Source organism: Tiliqua scincoides, chromosome 3 (assembly GCF_035046505.1).
Source record: "Tiliqua scincoides isolate rTilSci1 chromosome 3, rTilSci1.hap2, whole genome shotgun sequence".
NCBI lineage: Eukaryota > Metazoa > Chordata > Lepidosauria > Squamata > Scincidae > Tiliqua > Tiliqua scincoides.
Window position 1 is genome coordinate 226,466,488 of NC_089823.1, and position 14,400 is coordinate 226,480,887.

At 45.0% G+C, this 14,400-nt stretch overlaps 1 protein-coding gene across 3 annotated transcripts in view; it reads left to right on the forward strand.

The window, feature by feature from the left end:
* Nucleotides 1-14,400, forward strand: part of FNDC3B (fibronectin type III domain containing 3B) — a 313,728-nt gene that overhangs the window by 222,633 nt on the left and 76,695 nt on the right. For all 3 annotated transcript variants that reach the window (XM_066619166.1, XM_066619167.1, XM_066619168.1), the window contains one exon: nucleotides 12,673-12,731. In XM_066619166.1, coding sequence (XP_066475263.1) covers nucleotides 12,673-12,731 — 59 coding nt within the window. The remainder of the gene's footprint in view (nucleotides 1-12,672; nucleotides 12,732-14,400) is intronic.

Consider the following 14,400-nt stretch of genomic DNA (forward strand, 5'->3'; position numbering starts at 1 on the left):
GGTATTTGAAGAGAGCTGTCACGTCCCCCCTCAACCTCCTGTTCTCCAGGCTCCCTCAACCTTTCCTCGTAGGGCTTGTTTTCCCAGACCTCTGAAAAAGAAGAGCTTGGTCAAGTCCACTACAAGCACTCTTATGCTTTTATACCTTATTGAAATCTTGTTTTACAGGTGCACTGCTTCCTTTAGATAGCTAATTGGTGTGAAGCCACACTAGTGAAATACGGCAGGAGAAAGTGGCAAGGCAAAACACTAGCCTCAACCAAACACTGTCAGACACAAAAGATAGCATGAGTGAATTGCTGATCTTTGATTCAGTTCCTGAATAGAGACTGGAGGCAGAAAATCCCCCCCCCCTTGTTGAGGGGCCTTTAATGTTGCCACAGTATTTGCCAATTGAGGTGGGCTGCTTTACCTTACATTGTGGTTGAGCAGGACAGGCCAAGTGCTGCCCCATTTCGTTTAGGTAAGAGTGGGCAGGTTGTGTAGGGCACAGTGCAAGAAGGAGATAGGCCTTTATGGGAAAATTCAGTTCCGATCTAAGAAGGACTGGCACCTGAGGCCATACTGGAATTCTTCCTCACTTTTTTTTTATGTTGGTTTCCACTGCTTCCTTTGATCTGGCCTGATCTCCCCTGCCCTGCCTGACCAGTTTTGAGAAACCAATGGAGAATGAGAGGAGGTGGCGATAGCAGGACATAGTGGTGGGAACTCTCATCTGTGGTACTCTCCAGTCCTGTGCAGACCCCTCGCCCAACAACTTACTCACTCGCTATCCTCTTTTACTCTCATCCTACTGTGTCCTGATTCTGCCACTGTTTTGAAAGCAACAAAGTGGGGCCAAAACAAGGAAGCCAAGAGAAGCTTCTTGTTGTTGGCAACCTTCAGTCTCAAAAGACTATGGTATCGCGCTCTGAATGGTGGTTCTGGAACAGCGTCTAGTGTGGCTGAAGAGGCCAATTCGGGAGTGACAATCCCTTCCACACTGGGAGCAAGTGCAGTCTGTCCCTGGTCTGTCTCCCTGGCTATGGGCCTTCCTTCTTTGCCTCAGACTGTTGGCCAAGTGTCTCTTCAAACTGGAAAAGGCCATGCTGCACAGCCTGCCTCCAAGTGGGACGCTCAGAGGCCAGGGTTTCCCACCTGTTGAGGTCCACTCCTAAGGCCTTCAGATCCCTCTTGCAGATGTCCTTGTATCACAGCTGTGAAGCACCACTCTGCTTTTTTGGATGGAGGAGTTAAGCTTGGACAAATTGGAGCAAAGTGAAGTGACTGTGGAGGTGATCGATGGGTGCCGTTTTCTGCCCAATTCCATCTGTCACTCCAGGTAGGTTGCCTCACTTCGCCACATGGAAGGGCCAGTCTTGGGGAGAATCTGGGCCAATCAGTTGATGATGTGGGGGAGGTGAGGAAGGCACTGTCGCAGGCAAGAAGTCCCAAAGGCTCACACTGTCCAATTTGGGGTGGGGGTCCGACCCCTGAACCCACCAGCCGATTGTGTGAAACTGCTGGATTTACACCACTGTTAGCTGGTTCAGGAGTAACAGGTGAAGCTGTGGTTGGAGTCAGTCATATCACAATCCTTAGAAAGCTAGCAGAGCATAGCAGCTGTAAGACCAGGCTGTGAATCAGGAGGGCCCCTTTCAAACCTTCCCTCTGCCGTGGGCACACTAAGTAATTTTGAACAACTCACTCCCTGCCAGCCTCGGGTCCACCACCTACAATAGGGGGATAATAATTCTCACTTGCCTTACAGGGTTGCCACACCAAGTGCTTGCAGCACAGTATTTCTGCCACGAACTGAGATTGTCATGGCCTCTGGAAGAAATTCCGAGAGAGCTGATTATGTTATGACTGGCACATGTACAGGCACAGAACGATGCTTGAGAATGAGAGATACAGTCTGCAAGGCCCCACTTCTTATGTCACTGTGCTGGAATGGAGGATCTGTTGAAACAGTAAATACTTTTTACAGCCAGCCGCTAAGTGTCTAGCTGGACCCCTTCCTTTTTGCTGTGAAAAAGAAGGGGTGGGCAAAAGAAACCTCTAAGTTGTGTTTACAGTGGAGATATTTTAATTAGCTTTCAGGCTTGCTATTCAAACAATTTGCATAAAGCAGCTGCTGCTGGAGCAAACATGAAAATCGTTCCTTGTGGGAACTTGAAGCTCTCATTTTGTGATACATTTTTCCCTGTGTGTTTGCGTTAAATCCTTTCCTTGGTATATAAAGGATTTCTGAAAGGGTGGAGGAACTGTGTGTGTTCTAATTCAGGAAGAGCAGAGACATATGGTCCCTGCAATGTCTAACAAAGGGCTCTTCATTGAGGACGTGGCTCTGGCACGGTGCACCTCCGTGCCAGTCATTTTCAAGCTTTTTATCTTCAAGGGATCTTTCCCACATTGACTTGTCTGCAAGTAAATTCTGTGTGCCTGCCATGGAACTGCTTGTTACACCTAATTTAAATGCTATGAGGTGTCTTGGATGGTCTCCCTTCCTCCCTCAGGCAATTACACAACCGCAGAACAGTGCTCTGGATGGGGAGGAGACACGTGCCCACATTCTACCCTGTATGATTCAGTGGAGCGCATGTCCATACCAGCCCAGTCAGGGTGGCAGCATAATGTGGCACTGGTCTAGGACCTACACTCTTCTGGGTGCCCACCAGACTGGGCTGACGTGGAACAATTGGTGACAGTGGTATAGCAAAGTCTTTGGCAGGGAACAGCATGCTTCATGGGAGTCCAGAAACAGGGCTTTGGTACAGGCTTCCAACAACCTGACACCTTCTGTTGGATTCTGGGACATATTGAGTGTAGGAACATACCAGCTGTGCCGTATCAGACCAAAGCCTCCCTAATCCAATATTCTGGTTCCCACAGTGGTCAACCAGATGCCTCCAAGAAGCCTACAGGTGCAGGGCTTGAAGACCATGACCCTCTTCCTCTTGGACACACTGCCTTTGCACACGGAGGTTCCAAATAGCTGTCGCAGCTTATAGATTTTGATACTTCTGTGCTGCATGAATTACTGATTCCTTTTTAGACACTTAAATGAGTGGCCATTGCCACATCCTGTGGTGGCAAATTCCATAAGCTCATTTTCTGTTCAGTGCTTGCTTTGGTCTGTCCTAGATCTCCCTTTTGGGCAGTATTATTGGATTACTCCAAGGTCTAGAGACTGAAAAACTTTGCTTTGTTCACTTTCTCCACACCATCCGTGTTTGGTGTATTGATCACGTATTGTTTTTGTCATGTATTTGACATGTATTGTTTATGTCCTCCCTGCATTCCTTTCCTGAACCAAAACATCCCAGACTCAGTAGCCTTTTTCTGAATCCCTGTTAGTTTGGTTCCCCTTTCTGTTTGGGTTTCACCTTCTCCAGCTCTGCAATGCGTACTCTGTTTGAGATGGGCCACCAGCATCACATACAGCAGTACAGTGACCAAGGGTTTGCTTTCAACCATGCAGAGCATTAATGTACTGAGAGAATGTCTAGAACTCATCCAGTGGTCTCCTGTGTCTGCATACAGCAAAGATAAATACTGATGGACGTGCTATCTTTTTGGGAAGCTTTGGCTTCTGTTACTTCTTCTTGTAAAAACACTCGAGGTTCACCAAAATGCCGTTTGTCAACCATTGCCTCCATGTTGTTGAGTTTAAGATGTTGATCCATGTGTGGAATTAACTCTGAGAACAGATAGAATTTTCCTCTATTCAGGATGTCCCCTTACAGTGAGGGACCCATAGTGAGGGGGATGGAAAAGAACAATTCAGCCCCCACCCCCCCGGAGTCTGATAATCCTGTTCTATTTGTTGTTGATCCAGGCCAGCACGTAGCGTCCTATAGGCCTTGTAAAAACCATCTGGTTCATAAAATGATTCATGAAACGTGACAAATCTGCGAAAGATTCGAGTGAACTTCATTTAGCTTTGCTTCTTTACTGAAAGTAAGCTGTGTTTAGAAATGTCAGCATTCATTTTTCTAAGCTTTGCATTTTACTCATTATGTAACTTAACACCTCCATTCGCCCCCAGAATGGTGGGGGAAATATTTAAATTATTTTATTATTACAAATAATAAAATAATAATTATTCATCTTGTGTTTTTTTTCTCATTTGCTGCCCGGCATGAACACAGTGCCCCAAGTATAGAAGCATGAGGCTACCTTGGACACTGTGTAATTTATTATTTCAGTTCTGGATGGTTTGGGTTTACATGGTGGAATTTGGTACTTTTCTTTGGAATTTGTTGAGGGCTTAATCCTTGTGTGGTGCTGGCTTTCAGTGGTGTACCATGATCCATTATTCAGGTGTTCCTGTAAGCATACCCAAGAGCTTAGATGTTTCCAGAGGGACTTCAGGCTGTTTTCTAAATTTCAACAACTACCTTGCATCCTATATCCTGAGCAGTCACAGCTGGCAGTTGTGTAGGTGAACTGAAAAGCAGGGAGGTGATTGGTCAGGTTTGCAGAAACGGGCAGTCTGAGGGCCAAACTATATGTTATGTGATGCATTAAATGAGCGCTACTATTGGGGAGATTATTTATTTAGTAAAAAGAGCTATGGGGTCATCCTAATCTGGATTACACTCTGCTAATGGTTGCTGTTTGTCACAGAAGAAAGCTCCTGTTGGTGCCTGATTGGGCTACCTTCCCTTTTAGCTTCTGTTTAAGAAAATAAGCTTAAGTACCTCAACTCTATTTCTTTTGTTGGCAACCTTCAGTCTCGAAAGACTATGGTATCGCGCTCTGAATGGTGGTTCTGGAACAGCATCTAGTGTGGCTGAAAAGGCCAATTCGGGAGTGACAATCCCTTCCACACCGGGAGAAAGTGCAGTCTGTCCCTGGTCTGTCTCTCTGGCTATGGGCCTTCCTTCTTTGCCTCTTTGCCTCAGACTGTTGGCCAAGTGTCTCTTCAAACTGGGAAAGGCCATGCTGCACAGCCTGCCTCCAAGCGGGCCGCTCAGAGGCCAGGGTTTCCCACTTGTTGAGGTCCACTCCTAAGGCCTTCAGATCCCTCTTGCAGATGTATCGCAGCTGTGGTCTACCTGTAGGGCGCTTTCCTTGCACGAGTTCTCCATAGAGGAGATCTTTTGGGATCCGGCCATCATCCATTCTCACGACATGACCGAGCCAACGCAGGCGTCTCTGTTTCAGCAGTGCATACATGCTAGGGATTCCAGCACGTTCCAGGACTGTGTTGTTGGGAACTTTGTCCTGCCAGGTGATGCCAAGTATGCGTCAGAGGCAGCGCATGTAGAAAGCGTTCAGTTTCCTCTCCTGTTGTGAGCAAAGAGTCCATGCCTCGCTGCAGTACAAAAGTGTACTCAGGACGCAAGCTCTGTAGACCTGGATCTTGGTATGTTCCGTCAGCTTCTTGTTGGACCAGACTCTCTTCGTGAGTCTGGAAAACGTGGTAGCTGCTTTACCGATGCATTTGTTTAGCTCGGTATCAAGAGAAAGAGTGTGGGAGATCATTTAGCCAAGGTACACAAAGTCATGGACAACCTCCAGTTCGTGTGCAGAGATTGTAATGCAGGGAGGTGAGTCCACATCCTGAACCATGACCTGTGTTTTCTTCAGGCTGATTGTCAGTCCAAAATCTTGGCAGGCCTTGCTAAAACGATCCATGAGCTGCTGGAGATCTTTGGCAGAGTGGGTAGTGACAGCTGCAATATGCAGTCATCACTTGAGCAAGAAGTTTGTTTAGACTGAGGGATCATATCAGAGGTGTCACTAGCAATGTGCAGGCAGCTTCGAGTGACGCGCACAGGGGGGATGACAACATTATTTGCCAAAAAATTTTTAAACCTTGGTATTTTGGAATAATACCATCAAGTTATATAGATCATTTGATATGTATTTTCATGCAGAATGCAACAAAACAAGCCACGCTGAAATATCTCTGTTCTATCAAAATTTATACCCAAAAAACCAGCATGGGCAGAGTGGTGGTGCATCACCATGCCCACTGCCCCACCCACTGTATGGGAGAGGTCCATCATGAAGGTGACACTCGTGGTGGTGATGTGCTGACCTCTCAGACCGGGTGGCGTAAACCCTAGTGACATCACTGGCTCAGATCAGAGCCTGCAACCTAGTAGGATCCGTTAGAACTCTGTTGGCTCTTTATGCCACCTGTCATGCCATAGCACGCACACTATGGCTATGCTGTGGATACACAGCAGGGAGCAGGCCAGCCAGAGATGCCTTGGTCCCATTGCCACAGTTCAATACTTCTTGGGCCTTACACGAAATACTTTTAAAAACTCCTTTAGAGCTGCTCGTGATTTCCCAGGCAGTGCAAGGGATGTTCTTTGTAATTAATAAGGAAAGAGAACTTGGCTGGCCACAGGAGGGTAGTCAATGGCCATAGGGATTTTGCCACACTGGCTTTGGAACCTACCCAGTCTGGCACATTTAAGGGTCTTTGGCCATTGGTCATGGAGCTCTTGGGGGAAATCGGTAATATTAGAAGACAAAAGAAGATGGAGAATCCAAAGAGCTCAAATAATAATACACAGTTTATTTCAGGATTTGTTTATAATAATAGGAAGGGAAATCAAAATAACTGCAATATGAGAGTCAAAGCATTGGCAATACAATAGGGAAAACAGTAATTCAAAGAGGCAAAATAAAACAGGCAGCGGAGCACATTGTGTCTGGCTCGTGGGCTCCAAGTTGGACTGGAGTTGACCAAAGATTAGGACACAGAACTAAGACCACCCTACTGCCATGGGTGCTAGATGCCAGTTCATAACAGTATCACCTTATTCACATGATCCTATCTGTTCTGCAAATAGGACCATAAGTCAGTGGTTCAGTTCAACTTTGTATGTGTTGTATAAATTACAGAAGAATGCTCTTGTTGATGTGTAAAATCATGTTCCCAAAGTATAAGGAAGTGGGTTCTGGCAATGGCAAGGGGTGACGCAAACTCCTCCTCCTGACTGATACCACTGATGGACAACCCAGCATGGCTTGATTCGAGTTGAGTCACCAATTTACCGCCCCCCCCCCACAACTTGAAAAAGAGTCATAAGATGGGCATTTTCTAAGTCACCCTTTAGTGACTCGAAAAGATTTGAGTCACCTCATCCCCCCTTTTAAAAAGTCAACCATGGACTGTTGACAGCAACAGAGCTGCTGCTGGGGAGTGTATGTGTCAGAGCTCTCTTTGAATGCTCCTCTGCTGTCCCCGCCCATCTGTAAACAGTGTGGGAGGGGTGGGAAGTCACAAGGTTGGAAAACAGAATTGGGCAAAAGAGTTTTCTCCTGTCTTCCTGGACTTCTGCAGCCAATCATAAAGCAAGATACCTGTTGGGCTCTGCCTCCTGAATGCCCATAGTTTGTCGATGAACATTGGTTCTTTCCTATCAGAGGTGGGGGAGAAAGAGCTCACTCTCACCTCCCCCCTCCTGCTTGAATCATTAACCCTTCCCTGCCTCCTGGCTGGAACTCCCTGCTGCTCGCTGGTCAGAATGCTGTCCACAAGAGGTTTTCCATGCTGCAAAAACAGTAAGCAGGTACTCCCAGATACTAGCAGACTCGAGTCAGCACCTGTGGGGATGAGTGCTGAGTCATGGGAGCCCTGACTCGAGTCTTTTTCAGAGTCTTCCATGCGTGCGACTCACGAGTCGCTGAGTCACCCAAAATCACGTATTTTCGCAACTCGAGTTTGAGTCACTGACTCAAATTCCCAACACTGACTGATACCTTGTGCAATTGTTGTTGGGAATGTGTGAGAAATGATTAAAGAACATAGAATGTTAAAATCCTTTAGTTGACCCATTTCTACCCAGTCCACAGGGGTACACATTTGATCCCTGTTGCTTATATGCAACATTGGGCAGAAATGGCGTAAATGAACTCTGTGATTCAGTAGTTCTCAAATTTTTAGTATTGGGACCCACTTTTTAGAATGAGAATCTGTGAGGACCCACCGGAAGTGATGTTATGACCAGAAATGACATCAAACAGGAAAATTTTTAACAATCCTAGGCTGCAGTCTTACCCACACTTACCCAAGAGTAAGTCCCATTTATTATCATTGTTAAAACATATACATAGTAGCCTGTTAAAAGTACAGATTGTAACATTTCCGCCAATGCAGTCATATACCATGGTAGCATCAAGTCTTAATTTATTAAAAAGAAAATATTTAAAGGGGACCCACCTGAAATTGGCTCACAACCCACCTAGTGGCTCCCAATGCACAGTTTGAGAAACACCGCCTTAATTAATCTAATTGATTTAGGCTGCAATCCTAACCACACTTTCCTGAGAGTAAGCCCCATTGAACAAAATAGGACTTACTTCAGTGTAGACCTGGTTAGGATTGTGCTCTTAATCAACTGAAGGCATTTCAACTTGTAGTGCTTTCTGAGAATTTAAACATTTATATCCCTCCTTTCCTATGCCGAAGCAAATACCCAAGACAGCTCACAAAGCTCCATAATAAATGTACAACGTATCACAACAATAAGTAAAAACTTCAAAGCAAAGCATTAAAACATTAATTATACATTAAATCATTAAAACATAAAAACTTTCAAACAAAGCAAAAACCCAACACACATTGTTGATCCACTGGGGGAAATAAAATAATCCAGGGAAGCTGTCAAACCACAGCACTGCTGCAGAGGTGCAAAAAGCAGATATCTACCTATCAACCAAATGAATGAGTTCACAGATTATTTTTTACTAGTAAATCTCAACACAAGAGGCAACATTCTTGCACTACTGGATGTTTCCTTAAACTTTAATGTGTACGTCTGTGTGGTAGAATAATGGCACACCTTGGAAGATTTTGAACCCTTTGTTGTTGCTTCATTTATATCTGCATCTTGGCTTCACTGCAATTGAATGCATTTATGGCAAGAAGCAACTCAGAGCCAGTTTCTGAGCTCTCATAAGAACAGCCCCGCTGGATCAGGCCATAGGCCCATCTAGTCCCGCTTCCAGTATCTTACAGTGGCCCACCAAATGCCCCAGGGAGCACACAAGATAACGAAGACCTGCATCCTGGTGCCCTCCCTTGCATCTGGCATTCTGAGGTGGCCTACTTCTAAAATCAGGAGTTTGCACATACACATCATGTCTTGTAACCTGTGATGAACTTTTCCCCTGAAATTTGTCCAATCCCCTTTTAAAGGCATTTAGGCTAGATGCCATCACCACATCCTATGGCAAGGAGTTTCACAGACTAAATACATGCTAGGTAAAGAAATTCTTTTGTCTGTCCTAACTCTCCCAGCACTGTCCCCTGGTCCTGGTGTTGTGTGAGAGGGAAAAGAGCATCTCTCTATCCATCTTCCTATGCATAATTTTGTATGTCTCAGGCATGTCCCCCCTAAGGTGCCTTTTTTCTAGGTTGAAGAGCCCCAAACGCTGTAGCTTTTCTTCATAAGGGAGATGCCCCAGCTGAGTAATCATTTTGGTTGCTCTCTTTTGCACCTTTTCCATTTCTCTTGCTTCCTGTTTTAATCTTTGGTTCTAAGGCTTGGGATAAAAAAGCCTTAGGTTCATTCATCCATTTCTTAGTTGGTCATCATATTCATTGAAGTTTTATGGAATAAATCTCTTAATTGATCTGCTTTCTGTGCTGAGTTCAGCACTTGAACATTTTGGGATGTTTTTCTAGCTCTCAGCTGACCTCTGCTGGAGGTAAAATACTCAGCAGGTACTGGCTTGATACACCTGCTTATGATTGCGAGTATTTATGTACTTGGCATGGATCTATTCTGGGCCTCTGGTATAGTGTGTAACTGGAGTGGGAGCCATTTGTATATAACAACAGAAGCCAAGTTGAAAAACAGGCTGGAATCCACATTTGGGCAAGGAGTTTGCTAACTTCTTTTGAACCAAGGGTTGTGGTGATATAGCAGACTTTTCATAATAACAGTGTACCTGTCAATCCCTTCATTGGAGACAGAGAATCCCCTCTATGTAAGCTTTCTTCTGCATGCATTGTCAAGCCTGGGAGCATAAACCAGGAGCCCTATTTCTTATCTGCTGGCTGGAGGTAAGAACTTCAGGCAGTTAGACATGGAAGGTTCTCACAACAGCCCAGCAACTTTCTTAAAGCAGGTTATACAGGAGATCCAATCCAGTGTTACTGACTGATAGAAAGCTCCCACACTTGCTTCCCTCCCCCAGGTTGGGCAACTTGGTTCCCAAGTTCTCTTGGCAGTGTCAGAGTCCTGAATTCCCACTCACCTATGTATCTCATTTGCCTGTGTCTGGAGGATCTGATACATGTATGATCCTTGTTGGCATGTATATTAAAGCAGACATTATTGCAAGAATTTCCAGCAACTTGTTGGGCTATGTGTTTGAATCTCTGAACTGGTTGTTTTTTTTAGCCAGTAGCAACTGCATTTATTTTATAGTTCCTATATCCTTTTCATGGTATCCAGTGCCTGTGGTGGACTTGAAAAGGGTCAGAGTAAGGATCAGTTACTGTCATGTTTCACATAGAGGGAAATGAAAATTCCCTGTATTGTTTTGTGGGTTTATTTTTATCTCATGGTGGTTCTGCTGCAAGGCCTATAGTCACACGCAATCTAAGGAGAGAGAGAATGTGGCCCACATGTTAAGGATTTAAGGTCAAGAATGATTCAGCTTTAGCTTCTGGCAGTTCAGGTGACGTAATAACTGTAAAGAATTTTCCTGTGAATAATAAGCAGATCTGATACTCCCCGTTATCTTTTAGAAGTAGTGTCAGGCCTAATAGACAGCCATTTTAAGTTTTTTTTTTTTTTAACAGAGCTTGATTTATCACGAGCTGCCACAAGCAAGATTGAACCAATGCAAATTCTTTGGTAGATATTTAAGTGAATACTAATCAGTGAGGGGAAACTCTATTGCTGAACTTAAGGCTACCTCAAAATGCCAGGTGGAAGGGAGTGGCAACAGGATGCAAGTCTCTTGTTGTCTTTTGTGCTCCCTGAGGCATTTGGTGGGCCACTGTGGGCACACTCCTATGTGTGTCTACTCAGAAGTAAGTCTCATTTTGTTCGATGTGGCTTACCCCCACAAAAATGTATAGGATTGCAGCCTGTGAGATACAGGAAGCTGGACTAGATGAGCCCTTGTCCTGATCCAGCGAGGCTGTACTTTTGGAGCATGAACTGTGTGACATCAAATTACGTGAGTCAACTCTATCTTTTTCATTGCCCCAAGCGGTAATGCTGAACTGTAGGCCATTTTCTGTTCTGTTTTTCTTGCCCCATGCAGTGACTTTTCCATAAAAAATCAAATCTTATTCAAATTGGGTGGCAGCTGTAAAAATAATCACATGAGCTTTGACAACTGAATAGTCCCCAAATTGGGAGCATGAAGAACTAGAAGCAGGGATGTCAACAGGGGTTGCCCAGGTAGGGCTCTGTTTGCTCACACCCATCAGGAGGCCTACCTGGTCAGGCCAACGCTTGAACCCTCTGTGCCGGTGACAGTGGTAACACTTCATGTGCCTTCAGTAGATGCATGAGGGGCTCTATGAGGCAACCCAGTGCCATCACTGGCTAGTAAACTGGTTTCCTCTACATGTGGAAGCTGACAGGATCAGACGGATTACTGTTGCTTAAATTGGTGCTCCAGAAACCATTTGTACTTCTTGCCAATGACTGAATAATCATCCTGTATTTCTTCCTTTGAGAGGAAACTGTCTGAAACTGACAGACCAGTTTAGTACAGTCTGCCTGTCTCTGAGCTCAAGATAGGCGCCATGCTCAGTCATCCATTGATGTCACCTCCTCTCTTTTCTGGGTGTAATATGTTCCTGGACAGGAAAGGTGACTCTCTCTGCTAGCTTGCTAGAATGCAGAAGAAAACAGGCAAGCATCCAAATTCCATGAATGATGGCATCATGATATTTTTGCCTAGTCTGCCACTCTCGTTTCACACCACTGAAGCCAGAGAAGGCTTCATGACTCTCTTGTAGCAGAACTCTGAATATCTGGCAGATGCTTCCTTATTTATGATGGTGTTCTCAGTTCTTTCTTTTTCAGATATCACAAATACAGTAATTTAAGCAAATGCCTGCAGATTCCTTTAACTCCACAAGAGATTTAACTTGTACGATGCAGAGGAACGTAGGTTCTAATTCTAGGTTGGAAATGGAATAGTGCTCCAAAAATGGTTCTTAACTGATAACTGAAGGGTAGATCTGTTGATGGTTACTAAACATGATGGGGGGGATGTGCTTCCTCCAGGTTCAGACGGAGTGTATAACTGAATGCCAATTGCTGGGAAGCAATAGCAGGCAATACTTATTGTCTACCTGCCCCATGGAGGTAGTAATTTCCAAATGGCGTGCCCGGACCATTCTGGTTCCATCTCTGAATAACTCAGTGCCCTGGTCTTGCTTCCTTCTGTTAGTCTATACTTGCTGTATATGTTCTGCCCAGCCCACAGGTGTACACATTTGATCCCTGTTGTGTATATGCAACATAGGGTAGAAATAGCTTAACTGTGCTGTGCTGGGGGATTTGATTTTCGAGTGTGCAATCTTGAAGCCCAGTTCTATCTCTTACCTGTACTTATTAAAAGAATCATGAGTTTTACAGATGCCCTGTCCCTCTCGTCCTGTTAATTCTTATGCTAATGTCTTTAGAATTGGGTGGCTAGTGTTGTTCACTTATTTTTTCCCCTCCCTCTTCCTTCTCTTTTGCACAGAATGTGACTCGGAAACAAAAAGGGTTCAAGATGTTCTTTCTGGAATTGAAAAACCTCAGGTATGTGATCCAGAGGCCTTTCCCTCCCCCCCTCCCCCATAATAGTGCTGGGTTAATGCAATGTTTCATCTGTATTTTTTTCCATGATCTTTGAAATTTTTAACTGTGAGGGGGTGTGCAACCTCAGTGAGATGTGCAATTAGCAGCCAGTATGAAGACTTTGGCCACACCTGTGACAATTCTCAGACACTTCTGCCCTTAATTGGTCTATGGAACAGTCCCTGTTACACTTCAGTCTTCAGTTTCTCCAGCTGAAGCACCCTGGATCCAGCCACAGACCTCAGAGACCATGAACTGGAGCATATACGCTCCAGGTCTGGATTGAAGATAGTGTCTCTTTGCCTGGCTAGACTCTGTCACAACAGCCATGCTGCTGCTTTGGTACAGTTCTGCCTCCTTATCTTAAGCAGTTAATTGCTACTGCAGGTCATGGCACCAGACCATTAGTCATCTGGTTTTTAAAAACAGTGGATGTGCAGAAATAGTCCCCATAAACACGTAAAATGATCTATGTGGCATTCACTGCATATTACTTGTAACTTTCCTTTTTCATGCTCTGAATGCAGAGGTTATGTAATAGGGCAGACTGGTATACATTTTTATTGGCCTTCAGTTCAGATGCTTTACTTGTGAGTTCAGCACATATGTAAGTAATATGGCTAGCTGGAATTCCTACCAGTGGTAACCATATACTGTATATTACTATCAGTGTGCACATATCCAAATGGGAGAGCTGTGCACTGAATCTCATCATTGGTGTTCCTGTGTAAATATTACTATTATTAGCTTTTGTTGCTGGCAGTGCTCTGTAACACATCTGAAACAAGTGTGCACAGGAAAAAAAGCAATTGCAAACAGGGATCCTTGCTAATGACCAGTGGTCCAACTGTAGTGACAGGAAAACAGAGACCAGGCTGAAGGTGCCACAAGGGTTTACTAATGAACCCAAAAACTATGAAAGGAACCTCAAACTGAACTAACTGAAGTAGCTCACACACATTTAGTCTAAACAGGGGGAATCCTAATGCTCAACCACACAACAAATGTAGCTGAAAGAAAAGGGGTTAAAAGGAGGAGAAAGCAAGAGAAGGGAGGAAAGAGGAACTTCGTAGATGGAAAAGGGGCAGAGTGATGGAGGGGGAAATGGGGAGGGCGCAGAAGAGAAATGGGGAGATTCGCTGGGCTTCCCAGAGGAACTCCCATGAAGATAGGAAAGGTTTTGGGGTGCCTGGGGGAATGTTGGTGAGAAAGAGAGAGAGTTTATGGTGGTTCAGGCCACAGCAAAAGGCTGTAGTTGGGGGGCAGCTCTTTGTAGACTGAACTGAGGGCTACAGGCAAAGGGTGAGCCAAGAACAAGCCGCGAATGCATTTCACCCACCTGCTGTGGGGGAGCTAGTCTCTCTCAGGAAAAGACCCTCTTGACCAATCTTCCAAGCCTCCAAAGAGAGATCACAATGTGCATGTGATGCTCTTCATCTGTTTGGAGAAGGAGAATCGAGAGCTACACTGTGCCTTTGAAAAGACAGAGGATGAGAACAGCAGGGACTGGAACAAATCAGTAGCAAATAGTCACTGTAGCTGGCCACTTGTTCCTTGTTCCAGTCATGGTTGTTGCCCAAAAGGTGGAGCAAGCAGACAGGAGCATTTCAAGGTGCTCAATAGTGGCGAG